The 26,590-nt window shown below is 47.6% G+C and overlaps 1 protein-coding gene and 1 long non-coding RNA gene across 2 annotated transcripts; both read left to right on the forward strand.

The window, feature by feature from the left end:
- The first annotated feature begins 2,729 nt into the window (after positions 1–2,729).
- On the forward strand, positions 2,730–7,640 carry LOC122457038. The gene is made up of 3 exons (XR_006276313.1): positions 2,730–2,876; positions 4,783–4,788; positions 7,629–7,640. It is a non-coding gene; the product is annotated as an uncharacterized LOC122457038 (long non-coding RNA).
- A 10,529-nt stretch (positions 7,641–18,169) lies between these two features.
- LOC122457040 (C-type lectin domain family 1 member B-like) lies at positions 18,170–25,643 on the forward strand. Its single transcript, XM_043499828.1, has 6 exons — positions 18,170–18,695; positions 20,098–20,196; positions 20,871–20,969; positions 21,187–21,338; positions 22,967–23,109; positions 25,380–25,643. Exons 1-6 carry the CDS (start codon positions 18,332–18,334, stop codon positions 25,501–25,503), a joined length of 981 nt encoding a protein of 326 aa, XP_043355763.1. The 5' UTR covers positions 18,170–18,331; the 3' UTR covers positions 25,504–25,643.
- The last annotated feature ends 947 nt before the right edge of the window (positions 25,644–26,590 follow it).

Raw genomic sequence — 26,590 nt, forward strand, 5'->3', positions numbered from 1 at the left:
CCAGAAGGAATATCCGTCCCCGCTCCCCAGCAGCACTAGCTGCCAAGGAACAGCTCCCCTGCCTTACAGCAGCTGCCAATGGAGAGCCCTGCACTGTCCAGCAACACCAGCCACCAGTGGAGAGCCCCCCCACTCTACAGCTGCAAGATGCTCTGAGTCGACCACCTCCCACCCCCGCAGCTGCCCAGGTCCCTGATGCTGGTGGTGCTCTCGCTGCTCTACGCACCATCAAGAGAGGAATCTCCATAGACGGGACCAGCATCCCTCCAGAGACCACCCAGAGGGTCATCAGCACTTCGCCGGATGCCTGCCCAGCCTCAGAAACCACCCAGAGGGACCCCAGGACCTTGCCGGATGCCTGCCCAGCCAGACCTCTCGACCCCACCCGCCCACACCCGGATGAACCAGCCAGTGATACCGCTGATGCTGCTGGAACCCCCCCGCTGCAAGGTAATGAGGACACCATCTACATGCAGTACCCCCTCGCTGCGGATGCACTCATCTGCCCCATCTGCTCTCTGCCCTGAAGCTTCCACCTCCTCGGTGGTGTCACCAGGCACTGGAAGAGATGCCACAGCAAGTGGATCACCTTCAACTGTGCTCTCTGCAGCCTGCCCTTTGAGACGCAGAAGCAATGCAAGACACACCAAGTTGCCTGCAGGAAACACCTCAAGGGAACAACACAGTCTCCTACCCTGGCTCCCAGCCCTCCTGCTGCGCGCCGGCTCACTGCTCCTGATCCTCAACAAAGAAAAGCGACCTTGCAAGCTGCCGTCAAGAAACCTGCCCCCGTCGCCAGGCCAGCGGAACGGGATGCTGCAATCGAGAAGGTACCTACTACCTCGGGGAACATCACCCAGGTCCTCGCCAGCAGGAGGCCCATCTCACCCTCTCATGTCGCCAAGCAAATCTCCGTATTGAGACAGCTCAGTGCTACCTTGCCTCTTGTCCAGCATGTCCCCGTCCCCAGAAGGATCAGCGCCTCACCGCACATAGCTGCTCGAGATCCTGTCGCCGGAAGAGCCAGCGCTGCCCCTCAGACCGCCCCACGAAGTCCACCCGCCGGAGGAGCCAAAGCCACACCTCAGACCACCCTATGAGCTCCAGCAGCCGGAGGAGTCAGTGCCAAGCCTCAGACCGCCCTGCGAGCTCCAGCCACCGGAGGAGCCAGCACCATGCCCCAGATTGCCCTACAAACTCCAGACGTTACTGGAAGAACTAGCCCTGCAGCCACAGCAAAGCACCGGGCCTTCATCGCCAGATGGCCCAGCATGGCCCCCAGGTCCATTCTGCGGGACACTGCCTACGGGAGATGTCACGCTCCAGCAGCAACCGCCCAGACAGCAGCCTCTCATAGAAGGACCAGCGGTGTCCCAGCAACCCCCGAGCTGGACCACGTCTCTCTGACCACTAGCAACGCCAGCATCCTGCCAGAGATCCTGCCCCAGCATCCAACTGAAGGAAATCCTGACCCACGAGATAGACGGCAGGCTGACCACGCAGGCTTTGAGCCTGCACCAGACAAGGTCGAGGACCATGAGGGCCAGCAGCCGATGGTGAGGGTTGCCACTTCGTGGCAGACTGCCTGGACCAAGAAGCTACAAGAAGCAGCTTCCTTTGACGACTTCGACCTCCTCGTAGACAGGCTCACCCAAGAACTGTCTGCGGAAATAGCTCCCAGGAGAAGTTTGAACCGGGAGAACGCCCCACCTGCCCACAGAACGCCTGCTCCAAACCACAACACCACCACTAGGGGAGCCAGAAGTAGAGATGCCAGCCGCCGCTACGATCCAGCAGTGGCTTCAAGGATCCAAAAGCTGTACTGGGCAAACCGCTCCATGAGGAGGATCCTAGATGGGCCCTCATCCTACTGCACAATCCCATCTGAGCGTCTCTACAACTACTTCAAGGATGTATTCGACCGTATAGCCCAGAATGACGTACAGCCCCCAAAGTGCCTCCACCCCGTCCCATGTTGACAAAGCAGATGTCCTGGAAACTGACTATACGCCCAAGGAAGTGATGGCCAGACTCTCAAAAACAAAAAACACAGCTCCTGGGAAAGATGGCATTCCCTACAGCCTCCTGAAAAAGCGAGATCCTGGCTGCCTGGTCCTCGCCATGCTCTTCAACCAGTGCAAGCGATTCTGCCAGACTCCCAGCTCCTGGAAGAAGGCCATGACGGTACTGGCGTACAAGAAGGGTGAGTGGGATGACCCCAGCAACTGGAGGCCCATCTCCCTCTGCTCCACGATGTACAAGCTCTATGCCAGCTGCCTGGAGTTGAGGATCACGGAGTGGTCGGTGAGTGGGGGAGCCATCAGCTCCATCCAGAAAGGCTTCATGTCCTGCGAGGGCTGCTATGAACACAACTTCGTCCTCCAAACCACCATCGAAATGGCCAGAAGGGTGTGGAGGCAGTGCACGTTAGCGTGGCTTGACCTGGCTAACGCCTTTGGGTCCATGCCCCACCACCACATCTTTGCCACGCTCCAGGAGTTTGGGATGCCAGAGAACTTCCTTTGTGTGATCTGAGAGGTGTATGAGGAATGCAGCACCACCATTCACTCGGTTGAAGGGAAGACCAAGATCCTGATCCGGAGCGGAGTTAAGTAGGGCTGTCCCCTCAGCCCCACTTCTTTAACCTTGCCATGGAGCTGTTGCTGCAAACGATCTCCAACGGCACAGATGGCTTCAACCTCCACGGTGAGAGGGTGAGCATCCTGGCTTACACAGATGACCTGGTTCTGACCGCGGATGACCCAGAGAACCTCCAATGTATGCTAGATGCCACCAGTCGAGCTGCTGACTGGATGGGGCTCTGCTTCAATGCAAAAAAGTGCGCAACTCTCCACATCAACGGCAGCAAAAGGGATGTGGTGTAGATGACAGGGTTCCAGATCCAGGGCGATCCCGTCATTCCCCTGGCAGAGGGGCAGGCCTACCAGCACCTCTGCACGCCAATGGGTTTCCGTGTCTGGCAGACACCCGAGGACACCATCCAGAAGACCTTGCAGGATGCCGCCAAGATCAAAGCCTCCCTGCTAGCACTGTGGCAGAAGTTAAATGCCCTGAACACCTTCCTGATCCCCCGCATCTCGTTCGTCCTAAGGGGATCCACTGTGGCGAAGGTACCCCTCAACAAGGCAGACAAGATCGTCCGGCAGCTGGTGAAGAAGTGGCTGTTCCTTCCCCAGAGAGCCAGCAACGAGCTGGTCTACATCGCCCACAGGCATGGCGGTGCCAATGTCTCCCGCATGGGTGATCTGTGTGACATCATGGTGATGACCCACGCCTTCCGCCTGCTGACGTGTCCCGATGCCATGGTAAGGAACATCGCAGCAAACGCCCTCCATGATGCAACAAAGAAGCGGATCGGCAGAGCCCCCTCCAACCGCCACCTTCCTGAGCGGTTCCATGGATGGCAAATTTGGACGGGATGGGCATGACATCGCTTCACTGTGGTCCCGCGCTTGCAATGCTGCACATCGCCTGGGGAAGCGCATTGGCTGCCGCTGGGAGTGGTCCGAGGAGCGCCAGGAGCTGGGAGTCCTGGTGCCCCAGATCAGGTCCGACAACACTATCGTCACTCCGAGTGCCAGGGGCATGCTGGAGAGGACCCTGAAGGCAGCCATCCACTCACTGTACATGGAAACCCTGAAGTGTAAACCGGACCAGGCCCCACTCCAGAGCTTGGCAGCTGCGCCACAACACCATCCAGAACCACCTGGTGAAAGCCATTGCACCATGCCTGGGGGAGGTTGTCGTGAACTGTGCAATCCCCAGTACTGTCAGCCAGTGGCGACCTGATGTGGTAGTCACCGATGAGGCCCAGAAAAAGATCATTCTCATCGACATCATGGTCTCCTTTGAGAACAAGACCCCAGCCTCCCATGAAACCCGAGCTCGTAAGCTGGAAAAATATGCCCCCCCCGGCCGACACCCTGAGAGCGAAGGGCTACGAGGTGCAGATGGAAGCCCTGATCATCGGAGCCCTGAGCACTTGGGACCCCTGCAACGAGTGTGTGCTATAGACCTGTGGGATCGGTTGACACTACACACGGCTCATGCGGCGCCTCATGGTCTCGGACACCATCGGATGGTCCAGGGACATCTACATTGAACACCTCACCGGCCACCGACAGTACCAAGAGGTGTGAGCCGGTATGACATCGTGCATCAACTATGAGAAAGGGACTGAGAGACTTTTTCCATTGGACCATATGAACTGGAACCATAAACTCATTGAACATTAAATCCCACCAAATGAGGGTAAATCCATCCTCATCATCGTATCCACTCATTATACTCCACACCTGAACATAGCCATTATATGAATAACATACCCTCATATCTCAATGTCTGTACTTTGATCCATTAACCTTTTACCCCCAATCGGGAAGATTGCAGATTATGTATTCCTTACGCCATCCGTTCCTAAACCGAATTTCGCACCCCTTGATAATCTGTACCTTATTCCCTGATAACCAGAAACTTCTATGCTTAAACTCTGTACTGTTTTTTCTTACTTCAACATCATCTTAATAAAATTATTTATTAAATCTGATGATATGGGCTGCTGGTGAGGGTCCTACATGCTGATTGCACCTCCCTCTCTCTCCACTGTGGAATATCAGAGCTAATTTTGATTCAAGTCTAGTTTCCTTTTAAGAAAGGAAAAAAAAAGTGATCCGGGTAACTACAGGTCAGTTAGTTTGACATCTGTAGTATGCAAGGTCCTGGAAAAAATTTTGAAGGAGAAATTAGTTAAGGACATTGAAGTCAATGGTAAATGGGACAAAATACAACATGGTTTTACAAAAGGTAGATCGTGCCAAACCAACCTAATCTCCTTTTTTGAAAAAGTAACATCCTTTTTGGATAAAGGAAATGCAGTGGATCTAATTTACCTAGATTTCTGTAAGGCATTTGATACCGTGCCACATGGGGAATTATTAGTTACATTGGAGAAGATGGGGATCAATATGAACATCAAAAGGTGGATAAGGAATTGGTTAAAGGGGAGACTGCAACGGGTCCTACTGAAAGGCGAACTGTCAGGTTGGAGGGAGGTTACCAGTGGAGTTCCTCAGGGATCGGTTTTGGGACCAATCTTATTTAATCTCTTTATTACTGACCTTGGCACAAAAAGTGGGAGTGTGCTAATAAAGTTTACAGATGATACAAAGCTGGGAGGTATTGCCAATTTGGAGAAGGATCGGGATATTATACAGGAGGATCTGGATTACCTTGTAAACTGGAGTAATAGTAATAGGATGAAATGTAATAGTGAGAAGTGTAAGGTTATGCATTTAGGGATTAATAACAAGAATTTTAGCTATAAGTTGGGGACGCATCAATTAGAAGTAACGGAAGAGGAGAAGGACCTTGGAGTATTGGTTGATCATAGGATGACTATGAGCTGCCAATGTGATATGGCTGTGAAAAAAGCTAATGCGGTTTTGGGATGCATCAGGAGAGGCATTTCCAGTAGGGATAAGGAGGTTTTAGTACCATTATACAAGGCACTGGCGAGACCTCACCTAGAATACTGTGTGCAGTTCTGGTCTCCCATGTTTAAAAAGGATGAATTCAAACTGGAGCCAGTACAGAGAAGGGCTACTAGGCTGATCCGAGGAATGGAAAACTTGTCTTATGAAAGGAGACTTAAGGAGCTTGGCTTGTTTAGCCTAACTAAAAGAAGGTTGAGGGGAGATATGATTGCTCTCTATAAATATATCAGAGGGATAAATATAGGAGAGGGAGAGGAATTATTTAAGATCAGCACCAATGTGGACACAAGAACTAATGGGTATAAACTGGCCACCAGGAAGTTTAGACTTGAAATCAGACGAAGGTTTTTAACCATCAAAGGAGTGAAGTTTTGGAATAACCTTCCAAGGGAAGCAGTAGGGGCAAAAGATCTATCTGGTTTTAAGATTCTACTCGATAAGTTTATGGAGGAGATGGTATGATGGGATCATGGGATTTTCGTAAGTAATTGATCTTTAAATATTCAGGGTAAATAGGCCAAATCCCCTGAGATGGGATATTAGATGGATGGGATCTGAGTTACTATAGAAAATTCTTTCCTGGGTATCTGGCTGGTGAATCTTGCCCATATGCTCAGGGTTTAGCTGATTGCCATATTTGGGGTCGGGAAGGAATTTTCCTCCAGGGCAGATTGGAGAGGCCCGGGAGGTTTTTCGCCTTCCTCTGTAGCATGGGGCATGGTTGACTTGAGGGAGGCTTCTCTGCTCCTTGAAGTCTTTGAACCATGATTTAAGGACTTCAATAGCTCAGACATGGGTGAGGTTTTTCATAGGAGTGGGTAGGTGAGATTCTGTGGCCTGCGCTGTGCAGGAGGTCGGACTAGATGATCAGAATGGTCCCTTCTGACCTTAGTATCTATGAATCTATGAATCTACAGGCTGCTGAACTGAATTCACTTTGGGGCAATGGTGCACCAGCACTGAGGCTCCCCTACTACAAGCTGAAATCACAAAAGAGCTAAAATTACTAAGAGCTGAAGATATATTGCAGAGCAGATTGTGGGATGGCTGGAGCGGCTCATGGGGCGGCTGGCATAGCAGAGCGATTTATGGGACAGCTGGTGGAGCGGAGCGGAGCCCCATGGAGAAGTGGAGCAATTGGCTTCAGACCATGTAAGGTGCCCCTTAACCCCCCATCTCCAAACAGGTTGGGAGGTAAACCTCTCCAGCTAAACTTTTGAACTCTTGGGCTGCACTGACCAGGGACAGAGACTTTTGGGTTGTTGGACTTTTGGGACTTTGGGTGACTTTTGGGTTGCTGGACTCAAGAACCAAAGGGAAAGGACACGGCCCAATTTGCTTGGGGTGGGATTTTTGCTCATGGGTTGTGTTATGAATCCTGTTGGTGGTGTTTCCCCAACATAATGCCACATTGCTTCTCTCTGCTATTAAAAGGCTTTTGCTACACTCAGACTCCATGCTTGTGAGAGGAGAAGTATTGCCTCTTAGAGGCGCCCAGTGGGGGTGGTATATAATTGTCCCAGTGGGGGCTTGAGCCGGTTTTGCATTGTGTTATTGGAATGGAACCCCTAGATACTGAACCCGGCCCTTGTTGCTGCCAGCTCTGACAGGCAGAAGGGTTACATATCAGTAAAAGCGCATATTTGCCCGTATAAGCTGCATCCACACTAGGAATGTTTTTCTGGTGCACTATAGTGATACAGCTACACTGGCAAAGCACTTTGGCCATGTCTACACTACAATAAAAACAGAGCTGTAAACAGGGGAGTTTGAGCGGGAGTTTGAAAGGGGAGTTTGTGTTGTGGTGCTTGTTCGGGGTTTGTTTTTGCTGGGGGGTGGTGGTCTTTTTGGTGTGGCTTGTGTTTCCCAGATTAACAGGATTTAGCTGGGAAGGATATGATGGATACGGGGGCAGCTGTGGGAGTGACTCCTGTAGTGGAAGACACAATGAGGATGACTGGATGTGGAAGCTGTGGTATGTACATGATCCTGGAGGGGGGACCTGGTAAGAGTTTTGTCTGCATGAAATGCCGTCTGATAGAGCTGATGGAGGAAAAGATCCGAGGTTTGGAGATGCAGTTGGAAAGTCTGGTTGAGTTTAGGAAGGGGTTTGAGCAGATGATGGAGCAAAGATATGAGGTATCTGAAGGGAAAAGCTCAGACTTACAGATGGAAGCAGGGCCGGGGAATTTTGAGGGGAGACTCGCTGAGGAAAGTGGTCAGTGGAAGCATGTGACTAAAAGAAGCAGGCAGAGGAAAAGATGGGCTAGTGAAGGAGAAATAGAGCTTAGGAACAGGTTTGCAGAGTTGGAAAATGAAGAAGGGGCTCAGCAGGTAGTTGCTGAAGGTGGAAGGGGAAGGAAGAAGAGGAGAGTCTAGTCCTATAGGAAAAGGGGAAGAGTCAAGGGAGACTACACCAAATATGAGCCCCAGGAGGATACAGGATGGGTTGAAGAGGATTATAAGGGAAAATAGGAATGGAAAGAACTTGCAGCCAGAGGGAACAGGGGAGAGACTGGAGAATAGCACTGTCACCAGGAAAAGGCAGGTCTATGTGATAGGGGACTCTTTATTGAGAAGAATAGACAGGCCTGTAACTAGAGCTGACCTAGAGAATAGAAGGGTGTGCTGTCTTCCGGGTGCTAAGATACGGGATGTAGACCTGAGGTTGAAAAGGATCCTAAAGGGAGCGGGAAAGAATCCCCTAATTATCCTTCATGTGGGAACAAATGATACGGCTAGATTCTCGCTAGAAAGTATTAAGGGAGACTATGCTAGGCTGGGGAAGACGCTTAAGGAAATCGAGGCTCAGGTGATCTTTAGTCGGATCCTGCCTGTTCCTAGAGAAGGGCAACAAAGGTGTGACAAGATTATGACTGTCAACAGATGGCTTAGGCAGTGGTGCTATAAGGAGGGCTTTGGGATGTCTGGCCACTGGGAGGCATTCATGGACAGAGGACAGTTCTCTCAGGATGGACTTCATCTGAGTAGGGAAGGAAATAGACTTCTAGGATGGAGGCTGGCACAACTGATAAAGAGAGCTTTAAGCTAGGAATCTGGGGGAGATGGTTGGGAGATGTCCAGGTAATCTCCACGCCAGATTTTAGCATTGAGAGGGAAGAAGATGAAGTAAGAAAGGATACAGCCGTGGGTAAGAGAATATATATAAGGAGCGAGGGCAGTGTGGATATTAATCTAATATTTTATACTGGCTGTAGTATGACTGTGCCTAAAAGGGTACAAAATGTGAGCAAGGCCAAACAGCAAAAATTAAGATGTTTGTACACCAATGCGAGGAGCCTAGGTAACAAAATGGAGGAACTAGAGCTACTGGTGCAGGAAGTGAAACCAGATATTCTAGGGATAACAGAAACATGGTGGAATAGTAGTCATGACTGGACTACAGGTATTGAAGGGTATGTGCTGTTTAGGAAAGACATAAATAAAGGTAAAGGTGGTGGAGTAGCACTGTATATCAATGATGAGGTAGCATGTAAAGAAATAAGAAGCGATGCAATGGATAAGACAGAGTCCGTCTGGGCAAAAATTACATTGGGGAAGATAACTAGTAGAGCCTCTCCTACAATAATGCTTGGGATGTGCTATAGACCTCCGGGATCTAATTTGGATATGGATTGAGCCCTTTTTAATGTTTTTAATCAAGTAAATACTAATGGATACTGTGTGATCATGGGAGACTTTAACTTCCCAGATACAGATTGGAGAACCAGTGCTAGTAATAATACTAGGGCTCAGATTTTCCTAGATGCGATAGCTGATGGATTCCTTCATCAAATAGTTGCTGAACCGACTAGAGGGGATGCCATTTTAAATTTAATTTTGGTGAGTAGGGAGGACCTCATAGAAGAAATGGCTGTAGAGGATAATCTTGGCTCAAGCGATCATCAGCTAATTCAGTTCAAACTGAACAGAAGGATTAACAAAAGTAAATCTGCAACTAGAGTTTTTGATTTCAAAAGGGCTGACTTTCAAAAATTAAGGAAATTAGTTAGGGAAGTGGATTGGACTGAAGAATTTATGGATCTAAAGGTAGAGGAGGCCTGGGATTACTTTAAATCAAAGCTGCAGAAGGTATCGGAAGCCTGTATCCCAAGAAAGGGAAAAAATTCATAGGAAGGAGTTGTAGACCAAGCTGGATGAGCAAGCATCTTAGAGAGGTGATTAAGAAGAAGCAGAAAGCATACAGGGAGTGGAAGATGGGAGGGATCAGCAAGGAAAGCTACCTAATTGAGGTCAGAACATGTAGGGATAAAGTGAGACAGGCTAAAAGTCGAGTAGAGTTGGACTTTGCAAAGGGAATTAAAACCAATAGTAAAAGGTTCTATAGCCATATAAATAAGAAGAAAACTAAGAAAGAAGAAGTGGGGCCGCTAAACACTGAGGATGGAGTGGAGGTTAAAGATAATCTAGGCATGGCCCAATATCTAAACAAATACTTTGCCTCAGTCTTTAATAAGGCTAAAGAGGATCTTAGGGATAATGGTAGCATGACAAATGGGAATGAGGATATGGAGGTAGATATTACCATATCTGAGGTAGAAGCAAAACTGAAACAGCTTAATGGGATTAAATTGTGGGGCCCAGATAATCTTCATCCAAGAATATTAAAGGAATTGGCACCTGAAATTGCAAGCCAATTAGCAAGAATTTTTAATGAATCTGTAAACTCAGGAGTAGTACCGAATGATTGGAGAATTGCTAATATAGTTCCTATTTTTTAAAAAGGAAAAAAAAGTGATCCGGGTAACTACAGGCCAGTTAGTTTGACATCTATAGTATGCAAGGCCCTGAAAAAAATTCTGAAGGAGAAATTAGTTAAGGACATTGAAGTCAATGGTAAATGGGACAAAATACAACATGGTTTTACAAAAGGTAGATCATGCCAAACGAACCTGATCTCCTTTGAGAAAGTAACAGATTTTTTAGATAAAGGAAATGCAGTGGATCTAATTTACCTAGATTTCTGTAAGGCATTTGATACCGTGCCACATGGGGAATTATTAGTTAAATTGGAGAAGATGGGGATCAATATGAACATCAAAAGGTGGATAAGGAATTGGTTAAAGAGGAGACTGCAATGGGTCCTACTGAAAGGCGAACTGTCAGGCTGGAGGGAGGTTACCAGTGGAGTTCCTCAGGGATCGGTTTTGGGACCAATCTTATTTAATCTTTTTATTACTGACCTTGGCACAAAAAGTGGGAGTGTGCTAATAAAGTTTGCAGATGATACAAAGCTGAGAGGTATTGCCAATTCAGAGAAGGATCGGGATATTATACAGGAGGATCTGGATGACCTTGGAGTAATAGTAATAGGATGAAATGTAATAGTGAGAAGTGTAAGGTTATGCATTTAGGGATTAATAACAAGAATTTTAGTTATAAGTTGGGGACGCATCAATTAGAAGTAACGGAAGAGGAGAAGGACCTTGGAGTATTGGTTGATCATAGGATGACTATGTACTGCCAATGTGATGTGGCTGTGAAAAAAGCTAATGCGGTTTTGGGATGCATCAGGAGAGGCATTTCCGGTAGGGATAAGGAGGTTTTAGTACCATTATACAAGGCACTGGTGAGACCTCACCTAGAATACTGTGTGCAGTTCTGGTCTCCCATGTTTAAAAAGCATGAAATCAAACTGGAGCAGGTACAGAGAAGGGCTACTAGGATGATCCGAGGAATGGAAAGCTTGTCTTATGAAAGGAGACTTAAGGAGCTTGGCTTGTTTAGCCTAACTAAAAGTAGGTTGAGGGGAGATATGATTGCTCTCTATAAATATATCAGAGGGATAAATACAGAAGAGGGAGAGGAATTATTTAAGCTCAGCACCAATGTGGACACAAGAACAAATGGGTATAAACTGGCCACCAGGAAGTTTAGACTTGAAATTAGACGAAGGTTTCTAACCATCAGAGGAGTGAAGTTTTGGAATAGCCTTCCAAGGGAAGCAGTGGGGGCAAAAGATCTATCTGGCTTTAAGATTCTACTCGATAAGTTTATGGAGGAGATGGTATGATGGGATAATGTGATTTTGGTAATAAATTGATCTTTAAATATTCAGGGTAAATAGGCCTAATCCCCTGAGATGGGATATTAGAAGGATGGGATCTGAGTTACCCAGGAAAGAATTTTCTGTAGTATCTGGCTGGTGAATCTTGCCCATATGCTCAGGGTTTAGCTGATGGCCATATTTGGGGTCGGGAAGGAATTTTCCTCCAGGGCAGATTGGAGAGGCCCTGGAGGTTTTTCGCCTTTCTCTGTAGCATGGGGCATGGGTGACTTGAGGGAGGCTTCTCTGCTCCTTGAAGTCTTTAAACCATGATTTGAGGACTTCAATAGCTCAGACATAGGTGAGGTTTTTTATAGGAGTGGGTGGGTGAGATTCTGTGGCCTGTGTTGTGCAGGAGGTTGGACTAGATGATCAGAATGGTCCCTTCTGACCTTAGTATCTATGAATCTATGATAAAAACAGACAGATCCACCAAGAGATTTGTAGTTGCAACAGAAAGGAAAGACAAGTTTTCAAACTCCCTTCCTTTATTCCCATAAATACTTTTAATAAGAAATGCTTTTTGACACTTCAGTTTTGGAACACTTTGGTACAGCACTACTCTCCAAATCCAACCGTGTTGAGTACGGCCAGTCATGGAAGACTGGGGGTGGGTGGATGAAGCTATACAATTCAGGCCCTATTCCATGGGTACCAGTATAGGGCAATGGCAGTGAATACGGGCACTATTTTTCACAGGCAGTGGTGATTTTGGCTGAGGGTCACATAGGCACAATGAACCCAGCTACAACTGATGACCTGAAGCTGCCCAAGCTTGTATGCTGCTATCCTGTCTGCTGCGATGGTGTTAACCGAATTCTTTGCAGACTGGTGTGGGAAAGCATCTTACCACAGAGGAAGAAATAAGGCTGCCATCCCTAGAAACATTTGCAACTGTCATCAAGATCTCTCAGGAAGATAAAAGGGACATGTCTAATCACATAAACAAGTTCTCTACATGGGCCCCCTGCCTAACCCAACAGGGCAATGAGAAACCTATCCTTGCAACAAAGCCCGTTGCCAACTGTGTCCACATATCTATTCAGGGACACCATCATAGGGCCTAATCACATCAGCCACACTATCAGATGCTTGTTCACCTGCACATCTACCAATGTGATATATGCCATAATGTGCCAGCAATGACCCTCTGCCATGTGCATTGGTCAAACTGGACAGTCTCTATGTAAAAGAATAAATGGACACAAATCAGACGTCAAGAATTATAACATTTAAAAACCAGTTGGAGAACACTTCAATCTCTTTGGTCACTCAATTACAGACCTAAAAGTTGCAATTCTTCAACAAAAAAACTTCAAAAACAGACTCCAATGAGAGACTGCTGAATTGGAATTAATTTGCAAACTGGATACAATTAATTTAGACTTGAATAGAGACTGGGAGTGGATGGGTCATTACACAAAGTAAAACTATTTCCCTATGTTTATTCCCCCCCTCCCCACTGTTCCTCAGATGTTCTTGTCAACTGCTGGAAATGGCCCATCTTGATTATCATTACAAAAGGTTCCCCGCGCCCCTCCCCGCTCTCCTGCTGGTAATAGCTCACCTTAAGTGATCACTCTTGTTACAGTGTGTATGGTAACACCCATTGTTTCATATTCTCTATGTATATAAATCTCCCCACTGTATTTTCCACTGAATGCATCTGATGAAGTGAGCTGTAGCTCACGAAAGCTTATGATCAAATAAATTTGTTAGTCTCTAAGGTGCCACAAGTACTCCTTTTCTTTTTGCGGATACAGACTAACACAGCTGCTACTCTGAAACTCTACCTATGTTTGCTCTACCTCTGCCCGAGCATAGGACATCAAATCGATGTGGGTTGTGTAATAGGTCTGCCATACTACTGTTCAAGAACTGCTTTTGAATTTACTTGCTCACCTTTCATTTTCTCACAGAAAGCAATGAAAAGTCCATGCCTTTGTCTTGTGCACTTGGCAATGGGCCTGGTGCCATCTTTAAATGGTAGGGGGTGGGGGCAATTGGGTAAGAAGGAATAGCAAATAAAATATTGTAGGGAAAAATGCATATACACACTTACCGAGCTCCGTTATCCTTCATCAGTGGGTTCATCCATGCTCACCTTGTGGAACTGGCTAGACTCCTCCTAGACTCCTCCTTTCAAACAGGTCCTGGCTTGTGGTATGGCTGGAGTCCCCTGCCACATCTTCCCCCTCCTCCTCTTCCTCTTTCCCTTTGCTGATCTTGGCACGGTGCTCCATCTCTGGCTCGTCCAAGGTATCGACAATGGTCTGTGGGATCACTGCCATGTATGAAATGCAGTTCACAGTAAAAACAGCCAGTCTGCGAGACAGCACAACATTTCTTGTTTCCCTCCCTCACCTTGCTCTACTTCTGCTAAAGTTCCTTTGCTTTCAGGCAGCACTGCAGCTGATCCCGGTTGTACTCCTGTGCCAGCATGCCCTGTTCAATCTTCTCATAGATTAGGGTTGCCAACTCTCTAATTACACAAAATCGAATACCCTTGCCCTCCAAGGACACCGGGGTCCTTGGAGGGATGTGGGTCCAGGAGTAGAAGAGGTGATGGGAGGAGCACCACCAGAGCAGGGTGCACTGGCTACCAGAGCTAATTCCAGTATCGGCCACAGGGAGGCTCCGGGATGGTGAGTAGACCCTGTCCAGCTACAAAGGAACCTGTCTTCAGAGGAACAAAACAGAAAGCTACAGGGAACATACTTGATGGGCACCCTTTTGGTATGAAGCAACAGTAAAACATGATTAGAGTTTCTAAAAATTATAGATGATAATTTTCTAGTACAAAAGATATTGCACCCAACACAAGGTAACTCTATTCTGGACTTCATTGTGATGGATCAAGGTTAATTTATTCCTGGAATAGAAGATGGTGGTTACCGATGGACCAGTGATCATGACTTGATTACATTCAACATGGGCAAACAGAGGACAGTCCCAACCAGTAATTATATAAAGGCCAGTTTCCCGAAGCTAAGGAAAATTATGAGTTAAATTCATCAGGAGAAAACAAAATAGATAGAAAAATGGGAATTCTTTCAGAGCAGTTTATTAGATGGCCAAAAAGCAAAGATTCCACACTCAGAAAGAGGACAGCTCTGGCTAAAAACCCATGCTGGTTCAGTGATGAAGTAAAGGCAGCACTTAGAAAAACAAAGGAAAGAGGGGGAAAGAGAGAACAACCAATCTAGATTAAAAGTTATGAAGTGCAGAAAAGCAGTGAGGGAATCTGTCAGGGTTCCCTCCCCATTCTGAACTCTAGGGTACAGATGTGGGGACCTGCATGAAAGACCCCCTAAGATTATTTCTACCAGCTTAGGTAAAAACTTCCCCAAGGCACAAATCCTTCCTTGTCCTTGGATGGATACTGTTGCCACCACCAAGTGAGTTAGACAAAGATTCAGGAAAAGGACCACTTGGAGTTCCTGTTCCCTAAAATATCCCCCCAAACCCCTTCAGCCCCTTTCCTGTGGAGGCTTGAGAATAATCTACCAACCAAATAGGTAAACTAGATTCTTAAAAAACAGAACTTTATTATAAAGAAAAAAAAGTAAAAGAAGCACCTCTGTAAAATCAGGATAGAAGGTAACTTCACAGGGTAATCAGATTCAAAACACAGAGGGTTCCCCTCTAGGCAAAACTTTAAAGTTACAAAAAAACAAAACAAAACAAAACTCCCAGGGATAAACCTCCCTCTTAGCACAGGGAAAATTCACAAACTAAAACAAAAGATAATCTAACGCATTCCTTGCTATTACTTACTATTTCTGTAATATTAGATATATTGTTTCAGTAGGAGCTGGATTACTTGGTTGGTCTCTTCTTTTGTCTCCCGAGAGAACAACAACAAAAGCCCAAAACAAAAATCTTCCCCCACAGATTTGAAAGTATCTTCTCCCCTGATTGGTCCTTTTAGTCAGGCGCCAAGCAAGTAATCTGAGTTTCTTAACCCTTTACATGTAAAGGAGGGATTATATGCTACCCATAGCTGTATGTTTATGACAGAAGATAAAGAAGTGAGGGAAAAATTCATGGCTGGCGGATCTAAGCATAATAAGGAGGATATTTTTTAAGTACATCAGGAACAAAAGAAACCCGAGCAATGGGATAGTCCATTACTAGACAAAGATAATAACAATGCAGAAATGGCAGAAGAGTTGGATAAAGATTTCTGTTCTATATTTGGAAAGAAGCAGGATGATGTTTTCATATCATGAGGATGATGAAATACTTTCAAGTCCTTTAGTTACTAAGGAGGAAGTTAGACAACAGCTACTAAGAATAAATATTTTTAAAACCTGGATAATTTGTATCTAAGAGACCTGAAAGAGTTAGCCGAGGAGATCCCTGGCTCACTGATTTAATTTTTAATAAATCTTGCAATACAGGAGACCGGAAGACTTCTAATGTGGCAATATTCAGAAAGGGCAAGAGGATTGTCAGACTGTTTAGCCTGACATCTGTCCTGGGCAAATAATGGAAAAGCTGATATGAGATTCAATGGATAAAGAAATAAAGGATGGGGCTAGAATTAATGCCAGTCAACATGGTTTTATGGAAAACAGGTCTTGTCAAACAGATCCGATTTCATTCTTTGATGAGATGACAAGTTTGGTTGATAAAGGTAACTGCGTGGATGTAATAGACTTGGACTTTTGTAAGGCATTTGACTTAGCATTGCACGACATTCTGATTAAAAACTGTCACTATATAATACCAATAAAGCACAGGTTAATGGGATTAAGAACTGGCTACCGATAGATCTTGAAAAGTAGCTGTCAATGAAACATTGCCATCAAATGAGGGTGTTTCTAGTGGGGTTCTGCAGGGAGCAGTACCAGGCTGTCACAGTTCTCCAGCTCCTGGCGGGCACCTCCTACTGTCTGGGCATTGAAAAGTCCTGCCCAAGTAGCAGTCCCTTTGACACAAATTGGGTTAAATTGTATTTTTATATTGATGGGGCTCTTGGCTCCCACTCTCCTAAACCTTTTTGTCTGTTCTCAGATTCTCTAACCCCCAAAGGGGTAGAGGGTAGCAGCACCAACCACCTAATCAGCTCACCTTTGGGCTTGCTAGAGCTATCTTACCTGGACAGTACACCCAGGTCACTGTCTCCTTGTAAGCATGGGGGGAGGGGAGCGGTAAACAGCCTTCCCGAGGGAAATGCCCCTGAAGGTTTCCAGGAGTCTCCTCCTGGAGCTTTACAGCTTTTGCTGTCTGCTCTCTCCCAGATCTGCCTCACAGCTGCTGGTAGCTGCCTGTTTTTAAGCCTTTATTCCACTCTTGACATGACTGAAAGGGCTGGAGGGACAGGGCCAGCCTTGCCAACAGCAGCCCTTTAAATCCTTCCTCACCAGTGTGAGGTTTATACACCCTGTCACATAGGCCCAAAGCTGCCCCACAGTTTCATCAGTGATCTGGAAGTAAATATAAAATCACCGCTGATGAAAGTTGCAAATGGTATCAAGATTGGTGCAGGAGTAAATAATGAGGACAAGGCAGTTTAACAGGGTGATCTGGATCACTAGGTAAGCTGGGCCCCTTCCAACAAAATGAGTTTTAATATAGCTAGCTGCAAAGTTATACATCTAGGTACAAGGAATACAGGCCATGCCTACAGTATGGGGGCCTGGAAGGCAGAGACTCTTTCAAGTATGTAGAGATCGTGGCAGACCAACAACTCAGCGTGAGCTCCCCGTGAAATGCTGTGACAAAAAGGGCTAATGCGACCCTTGGATGTATGTACAGGGGAGTAGCGTGTAGGAGCAGGGAGGGATTTTACGTACGTGGCACTGGTGAGCTTGATACTAGATACCGCGTCCAGTTCGGGTGTCTTTTCATTGTTTCACACAGATTAAGGCCAGAAGGGGCTGTACGTCATCTAGACTGACCTGGTGCCTTTCACAGGTCATGAAATCTCCCCCAGATACCCCTATATTAAGGCCAAAGATTTCAGTTAGACCCAAACCATTCAGCCCCCAGGAAACTCTCCAGTGGCTGTCATGGCCTAACTCCTGGTTTCCTCGGGGTGAGCGGGTGGAGAATCAGGCCCCAAGTCTCTGCACTGCAGGGCCCGGAGCGGCTCCAGGAGCATCCAGCAGGGGCCACGGCAAAAACCTCCCCTAGGAGCAAACATCGTTACAGGCCCAGCGGGGGCTGGCGCTGCCTCCCCCTGCAATGGGCTGTGGCAGGCCAAGCCAAGGAGGGCAGCCCCCGTTAGCAGCCTCGCTAACGGAGCCAGGCGGGCTGTGGTGAGCCCTGCAGGGGCAGGACTGTCCCAGCCGGCTCTGGGCGCTAAGGGGCGGCTGGGCTGGCAGCTGCCCGTGGGCTCCTGGCTGGGCACAGCCCGGGAGGGCTCCAGGCAGCTCGGTCTCCATGGGAATCGAGGGCAGCCGCCCCCCCACGGCCCCCGCCCGGCCTCGCCAGGCCCTGATCCTCAGAACAACGCAGCCCGTTGGGGGCGAGTGGGGGCAGCTCGGCCTGGTGAGGGGAGGACGAGGTCCCAAGGGGCATCGGAGGGGCAGAGGACCCCCACTGGGTGTTTCAGGGTGAAGGGTGCCTGGTGGGTATTGTGGGGTGGGGTGAGGAGACATTGTGTGGCCCCTGAGATGGCCACAGCCTGAGCTCCCCCAGTTTCCAGCCCAACCCCCAGTATCCCCGTCCCTCTCTGAGGAGCCCCTGTGCCAGGTCATTCTGATTTCAGCTCCTGCCATTTAAGAGGAAATACAGGGAGAAAATGCTGTCGAAACAGGCAAAAATCAAACCTGCCCCAGTGGCTGAGGGGGGTGCCAACCCAGCGGCTGCCCCAAAGGGGGAAGCTGGGCCAGAGGCTCCCAAGAAAGGGGAGGCCAGCCAAGAATGCCCAAAGAGTAAAGAAACTGGGCAGGAGGCCCCCAAGAAGGGAAAGGCCAGCCCAGAGGCCCCTCAAAAGGGAGAACCCAGGCAAGAGGCCCCCAAGAAGGAAGAAGCCAGGCAGGAGGTCCCCAAGAAGGGAGAGATCATCCCAGAGACCCCCAAGAAGGGAGAAGCCAGGCAGGAGATGCCGCAGGAGGGAGGGGCCAGCCAAGAGGCCCGCAAGAAGCCCGTCTTCCCCTTTGGCAGTAAGTATGTGAAGATCAAGGGGATTTTACATCACAGCAGCAACTCCCATGGGGACTCAGGCCTGGTCTACACTAGAAAATTCAGTCAGCTTAACTATGTCACTCAGGGATGTGAAATATCCCCACCTCTGTGTGGCGTAGTTAAGCCGACCTAACCCCCAGTGTGGACAGCACTAGGTTGATGGAAGAATTCTTCTGTCAACCTAGCTACTGCCTGTCAGGAAGATGGATTAACGACAGCAATGGGAGAGCCCCTCCGCTGGCATAGGCAGTGTCTACACTGAAATGCTATGGCTGGGCAGTGCACTTCTGTAGCATTTCAAGTGTAGACAAGCCCTCTGGCGGCTGGGGCTTGGAGGTTTGTCCAGGGCATCCTCAAGCATTAGGCACCAAATGTGATTTGTGTGCATGGTGCTGAGGGGCCTGTCAAAGTCCCCTCATGAAGCCTGGGCGGGGGGGGGGGGGTGGAGAGGGTGCGCCAAAGCCCAGAAAGAAGCAGGGATGCAGGGGCAGGGCGTTCTTTTACTGTCCACATGATTTGTGGCCTGGCAGCGGAGTCTCCATGTTTCTCTGGAAATTGTCCCTCATTGAACAGAAAAAGGGGCTGTGATCAGGGGAGGAATGGAACCTGCTGCCCTAAGATCTCCTGGCTTTTACCGCCCATAAGCACACCCCGTCTGCCCGATCCTGCCCATTGTCCCCAGTGTCACAGTTGAATGTAGAGATTCCTCACAGACCTCCAATGGTGGCTCGCTGGCCTGTGTGCAGTAAACTGAGGGGGAGTCTCTCCTGGTTCCAGTGGGGCAGTCTGCCCTCATCCCAGAGAACAGCATTACAATTGGCACTAACTGTCCCCCTCAGTGGAGAGGCCGTGGATTGTGTGGACCATGGAGAATTAACAGCCCTTTCAGTACAGGGAGGCTGACCCAAACTGGCAGGCCACATCTTGGGATAAACACAGGATGCTGTCTCCAGGGTTGGCCCAAGCAATGTTGAGGGCCCTGATAATACCCTTAATCAGCTTCCAGGGCCATTGCAATGCAATCTCCCTGCCCCAGCCTTACTTCTCCCAGATGGAGGAGAGAATTCAACTAGAGTAGCTCATCCATCATGCTATACGGCATTGGCGAGTGAGGAGGAAACACCCTACCCAGTGGTAGGGCCCCCTAGCCTGGGAGAACTCTGGTTAGAGTTTTGGTAGCATTGGCTAACCTGGCCCTGATATCTACACGTGGAGATACCAGCATTTATGGAGCATCCCACAAGCGGGGGGTGTTTCTGAGGGAGTTTTCAGCCCTGGTTGATTAGTTCTGGTTTGGGGAGCTTGATTCTGCCCTGAGAATCAGGCTCAGAGTCTCAGGAGTGGGGCTTGACTCTTGTCTTCCCCTTTCCTTTCCACTAGAAGTTCCTTTCAGGCCTCATCACTGGCAGCTGCTGACGTTGATTCTGGGGGTCTGTAGTCTGGTGTTTCTCATTGTACTGCTGGGCTTGATTGGCAAGTGTGAGTATCTGCTGGAGACCCTGATTTCACCAGGAACATGTTATTTCATGTGCCACCATGCTGGCTCTGTCATCTGACTCCCTAGCGGCTTTCCCTTGCCCCCCATGAAAAGGGGGTTCCCTACTAGCTGTGGAGCAGTAATCTGGCCTTTGTATTGTTTTTATCTGGGGAACTTCTGAGGGCTGTTGTGGGAGGGTGATGTGCATCTCTCCATTCCAGATCACCCAGTGCTCCCACGGCCCTACCAGTGCCCTTTCCTGTATAGATTCTCAGATTGTCAGACAGCCCTCTGCAGGGTTCCAGGAAATGCTGCTGCAAATCGGGCTGCTCCCCATTCCTCATGGGTGGGTGAGATCCATATATGAAGGGTGAGGCATGATCAGCCCTCTGAAATGGCTTCTCCAATTCCAATGGCATCCATTCCCCTTTCCATCTCTCTAGCTCTTCATTGCCCTAACACAAGCAGATGGCTAATATGGGGTTTTGAGAAACAAACTTTCCTTCCTTTCTGGTCTTTGCAAGCGTCCAGAAGAATGTGAAATGTTCAAAGACATATCTCGCGGCTTCACTGTCAAAGTGTAAAGGACAAAGATTTCACTCAAATGACCCACACCCATGCTGCATCGTTAGTTTCACAGGGTGCATTTGGCATTATCTATCCCTGTGTATTTCAGATTTGCATGTTTTGGAAGCAACAAGGAGAAAGATGGCGATGCTCCAAGGACAGACCCAGAAGATCAAGGATTCAGTGAAGAAGCAGGCAGGAGGCAAAGGTGAGGAATGAGCTGAGGGCAAGGGTGCCCCCTTTAACAAAACAACCAAATACAGATGGGGAGCGAGTGACCTGAGGTAGGATCCATCCCAGCACGTAGCCAGACAGCCTGGGATGCATTCTTCTGATAAATGACCTACACATACCACACAAGACACTGTAGCACACCCAAGCCGTCCAGAAAAGGAGAAATTCACCAGCTGTGTTTGTTTTCCAAGGCAGTAGATGCGACTCCTGTCTGGACACCTGGGTGCAGCGTGGTGACACCTGCTACCTTTTCTCCAATATGAGTGCAAAGTGGCCAGAGTGTGTAGAGCATTGTAAGAAGCAGGGTGCCAAACTCGTTAAGATGGACTCTCAAGGAGAAATGGTAAAACTATGTTTTTTATTCTCTCCCCCCTACTAATATTTGACCTAATGGTTTAATACATTGATATCAGTAGGCTGAGGGATTGGTTGGCTCACGCTAGAGGGCTGTGATTGTCTGCCTGCCTGCCTACCTAGCTAAGGTTTTCTAGGGAAGTGGTATGCGTATCCCTGGAGGTACACAAAGGTCTTCCAGGGGTTACATTAAATCATCTAGATATTTGCCTAGTTTTATAACAGGCTGTGTAAAAAGCACTAGTGAAGTCAGTGGAAACTAAAATTTCATGCAGACAATGACTTGTTTATACTGCTCTATATACTATACACTGCAATGTAAGTGCAGTATTAATATTCCAATTGATTTATTTTATATTTGTATGGTAAAAATGAGAAAGTCAGCCATTTGTCAGGAATAGTCTATTGAGACACGTTAGTATTTTTATGTCTGATTTTTTAAGGAAGTAATTTTTAAGTGAGGTGAAACTTGGGATATGCAAGAGAAATCAGACTCCTGAAAGGGGTACAGTAGTTTCAAAAGGTTGAGAGCCACTGTTGTAGGGCACTGTCATTGTCAAGTCCATTCATGATGAGACATACTATTCATCTGGGTTCTGGAAGTGGTGGGAGAATGACTGGCTTAGCAAGTCCCAACACTCTAGGTCAGGGTTTGGAGCAGGAAGGAAACAGTTAATCAGCAGGCTCATGAAACAGCTGGAGGCTGGCTCATGAAGCCTGCCTGGAGCACATCGGAGGAAGTGCAAGCTAGCAGCCAAGGGGTAGGTTTGGCTGAGCAAAGCTATCCTTTGGATAGGCTATGGAGGATAGGTCATCAAGCTGATCAGGGTTGTAACCCCATGTTCTGGATGTTCCTAAGCCTCTGACTGCATGACAGGGGATGGATCACTCAATAATTGCCCTGTTCTATTCATTTGCACTGGTGCAACTGGTGGCAGCCACTGCCAGAAGACAGGACACTGGGCCATGCTGACCCAGTACAGCCATTCTTAGGTTCATACTGCTGACTTCAGTGTAAACCCACTTTGTTTAAAAGCTTTTACATGCTTTATTTGCCCCCTGGTTAAAGGCTTTACTTCATCTTTGCTCTGATGTGGAGAAGACTCCAAGGGTGTGTGTGTGTGTGTTTGAAGCTCCATTTATAGCCTTTATTCCCACTTTGGATTTAAGTGGTGAATGTGCAACAGCCCCTGTCTTGGGGTGGCTGACACAGTTGGGATTGAACCGCGGACCTCTAAAGCTGAAAGCAGGCACTCCCACAGCTGGAACTGGAACTAAACTCCCTCCCTCCCAATAGCATTGTCCCCTGTAGCTTCAGGCCGCTATTGAGTGACCCAGTTCTTGTCACACCCAACTTCTGGGTTGTTCCCGTCCATCCTGTCGAGTCCCCACTGCCTAGCTCTGACAAATCTGCCAGCATCCAAGGAACCCCAAACAAGGAAGCTATGTATTCCTCCCCTATTTCTGTTCTTATATACTGAAACACGAGCGTTGGGATTCCTTATGCTTTCTTCTCTGCCCAGAGAATTGTTAACCCCCCGACCTGAGAGGATGTTCGCAGTCAGGATCCCCTGGAGGAAGCAGGGTTTGATGGTGCATGTGTTTATCCTTGTACAGGCGTTCCTCAAACGGGAGACGCGTAAATTGTTCCGTGTCGAGTTCAGGTACCGCCGGCACTACAGTTACTGGATTGGCCTGACCTACATAGCCAGCCTCAAGAAGTGGGTCTGGCTGGATGGGTCACCATTCACGTTGGATCTGTAAGTGTCCCCTCCTCACTAGAGCCAGAATTAACTAACAGCTCCAAGTGGGACGAACAACAGCTGCCCCTCAATGAAATGTATGCAACTATATGTTGTGGATCGGTGCCCCTCTATGACCAAGCTCTCTCCTCTCCTGGCTTTAATCCCAGGAACAGTGACTGTATTTAAAAGGCAAAGAAACATCGGGCTAGACTGTGACTGGGGCTATGGGCCCACACAGGGGTAAAGCTCTCTGACATGGGCTGCCTGGCCTTGGCTCCAGACACGTGGGGTTAGTGGGCAGCTCCCCTGCTTCCTCCTTCCCTGGCACAGGTGGATGGTGAATGGGCCAAGCCTTGCACCACCTGCCACTCATTGGTCAAAGCTGCTGAGCCAGCATGATGAGCTGGGCATGGGCCAGCACTCAGCAAATGGCACTCATGTGCATACCCCCTTGGTCACTGAGGACATAGGAGGATCTGTGCCTCAGTATCCCCTCTGAGTCACAATGCCTCCTGGGCTGGTGCAGTTTACACACCCCTCCTTACTCAAGGCTGGCTGAAAGGCCCAATCTGACTCACGAACATTATTGTCCCAACTGTGTTTTCTGGGTGATTTTGTTTATCCTGTTCCTTGGGGTTCAATCTAATGGCAATTAGAGACGCAAAGCCCAGCTCATCCATCCTCCTGTGGGTCAGCATAGCACTGGTCCATGCAATGTGTTCTCCATTGTGTTACCCTGTTAGGAAGTATTCTTTAATATCTAGCCTAAATTGCTTAGTATCATCCCAATAGCTTCCTGGGCCACCCTAAGCAATTCCACTCCATTCAAACCAAACAACTTTATGAGGAATACAAGCTGTACAAGTGCTGCCAAAGTGTCAAGGTGACAGATCTCATGCAGCTCTCAGACGCAGATACAACGTGTTATAGGTAACCACCAACTTTCCTTGAAGACAGTGTAGGAAACAGTCATGCTTCTTTATAGCAGCCCGCACCTAAACCATGGCATATGCAAGTCGACCCAGGAATGAGAACTATGTGGGTGGACGGCTTTGCTGGGAATTGTTTTGGGAAAGGGTGGGCGAAAGGAAAGAAGCAGAGATGCTCACAGAAACAGAGGAAAGCTCCAGACCCTGCCTGGATGGTGTGGGGCCCAGAGAGAAGCCTAGAGAAAGGGCTTTTGGGTCAGGTGCTGCCTGAAAGAGCCTTGGAGCTATGAGCAAAAACTGTCTCCTGTTCTTTGGGTCCTCCTATGTTTAGGGAAATGGGGCTTTGTAGATTCTTTCTACATAAACAAATTTTCATAAAAGAAAGATGTGATTCCATCACCAATTCCTCCCCCAACTGGAACAACCTACTAGACCTTGTATAAAAACACACAAGGGTTTTTGGCTAGCCACTTGGGTCTAAAGGGTTGGCGTTGAAGTTAACAGTGGGATCCAGTGTCCAAAGAGAGAAACTGGGAGTTGGCATTCCTCTTGAGCCAAGAGGGAACAAAGAATGGAAATGCTTGCAAAACTCGAAGCTGGCTAACAGAAGTTAAAACAAGACCTAGAACAGGAGCTGGAGATGCCATACCAAGAATTTAAAGGTTTCAGATTCAGGTTTAAAGGTCCAGCCCAGTTCAGGTTAACAGCAGCCGTGTTAGTCTGTATTCGCAAAAAGAAAAGGAGTACTTGTGGCACCTTAGAGACTAACAAATTTATTAGAGCATAAGCTTTCGTGAGTGAGCTGTAGCTCATGAAAGCTTATGCTCTAATAAATTTGTTAGTCTCTAAGGTGCCACAAGTACTCCTTTTCTTTTTTCAAGAATTTAAAGAAACCAATGAAGCATCTGCCCCAGTTAGGACCTCACAAAGGGCTCAGGGCTCTGTCAAGCTAGCAGACAAAGGCAGAAGAAACTGGAAGTTGAAACTAGACCAATTCAAACGGGAAAGAAGGTGCACATTTTTCTCAGTGAAAGCCGTGGCCCACCGAACGACTGATCTGACTTACAGCAGCAGAGGAGCTGGCTCAATGCCTAAAGCTGTGGTTGGTTTTCTTTCTTCAGTGCGTAGCTGACAAACATGTTAGAGTTGCTTACTTCCAAGCCGCACAGGTACACCCCACCTGCACACAGCTGAGGTATCCAAAGATGTTGTAAGGGGTGTGTCCCTTGGGGGTGGCAGGGTGGGGCGCTGCATGGGCACAGAGAATAGTAGGGTACCAGTGAGGTAAGTGGGGAAGTTGGGATTGTAAAATCCTTTGTGACTAGACCCTGCTGAAATTTGGTGTTTCTTTTCCAGGTCTTCTGTGGGAGCACAAGCTGTCTATGAAGCAAATGACACTTGTGTGTTTTTTATACAAGGAATGTCCCATGCTAAGGATTGTATTATAAAACACTACTGTCTCTGCAAGAAGAACAAGTGAGCAAGGTCACTTCTGATGAAATTGAAAATGATTTCTCATGCCCTGGAGAATTAACCTGGATTCCCTGCTCTGATGGCCCTCTTATTCCAGAGAAATACAATTAAATTATTTGTAAATACAATAAATAAAAGTTTCTTAACCTTAAAGTAGGTGCAGTGTGTGTGTGTTCTTGTATATTTCCCTCTGTTCCTTTCCTTTGACTCTTTTCCATCTCTTACTCCCATCTTCATTCCACTATCATTTATCAGTGTTGATAAATACAAAGTAATGCACATTGGAAAGCATAATCCCAACTATACATAGAAAATGATGAGGTTTAAATTAGCTGTTACCACTCAAGAAAGAGATCTTGTAGTCATTGTGAATAGTTCTTAGAAAACATTCACTCAATGTGCTGCGGCAGCCAAAAAAGCGAACAGAATGTTGGGAATCATTAAGAAAGGGATAGAAAATAAGACAGAAAATATCATATTGCCTCTATATAAATCCATGATATGCCCACATCTTGAATACTACGTGCAGATCTGGTCACCCCATCTCAAAAAAGATATTTTGGAATTGGAAAAGATTCAGAAAAGGGCAACAAAAATAATTAGGGGTATGGAACAGCTGCTGTATGAGGAGAGATTAGTAAGACTGGGACTTTTTAGCTTGGAAAAGAGACGACTAAGGGGAGATATGATTAAGGTCTATAATATCATGACTAGTGTGGAGAAAATAAATAAGGAAGTGTTATTTACTCTTTCTCATAACCCAAGAACTAGGGGTCACCAAATGAAATTAATAGGCAGCAGGTTTAAAACAAACAAAAGAAAGTATTTTTTCACAGAATGTACTACCAACCTGTAGAACTCCTTGCCAGAGGATATTGTGAAGGCCAAGACTATAACAGGGTTCAAAAAAGAATTAGATAAATGCATGGAGGATAGGTCCATCAATGGCTGTAAGCCAGGATAGGCAGGGATGGTGTCCCTAGCCTGTTTGCTAGGCACTAGGAATGGGCAACAGGGGATGGATCACTTGATTACCTGTTCTGTTCATTCCCTCTGGGGCCTGCATGTCTCCAGAGGCATTACCAAGAGCCTGC

The sequence above is a fragment of the Dermochelys coriacea genome, chromosome 1 (assembly GCF_009764565.3).
Source record: "Dermochelys coriacea isolate rDerCor1 chromosome 1, rDerCor1.pri.v4, whole genome shotgun sequence".
Lineage (NCBI taxonomy): Eukaryota > Metazoa > Chordata > Testudines > Dermochelyidae > Dermochelys > Dermochelys coriacea.

What these genes read in the sequence shown, in the direction of transcription:
- LOC122457040 (XM_043499828.1), top strand. Translation starts at nt 18,332, where the DNA reads ATGCTGTCGAAACAGGCAAAAATCAAACCTGCCCCAGTGGCTGAGGGG. An exon ending in GCTGGGCTTGATTGGCAAGT is followed by an intron (nt 20,197 to 20,870) that starts GTGAGTATCTGC and finishes TGTGTATTTCAG; the next exon opens with ATTTGCATGTTTTGGAAGCA. An exon ending in GAAGCAGGCAGGAGGCAAAG is followed by an intron (nt 20,970 to 21,186) that starts GTGAGGAATGAG and finishes TTGTTTTCCAAG; the next exon opens with GCAGTAGATGCGACTCCTGT.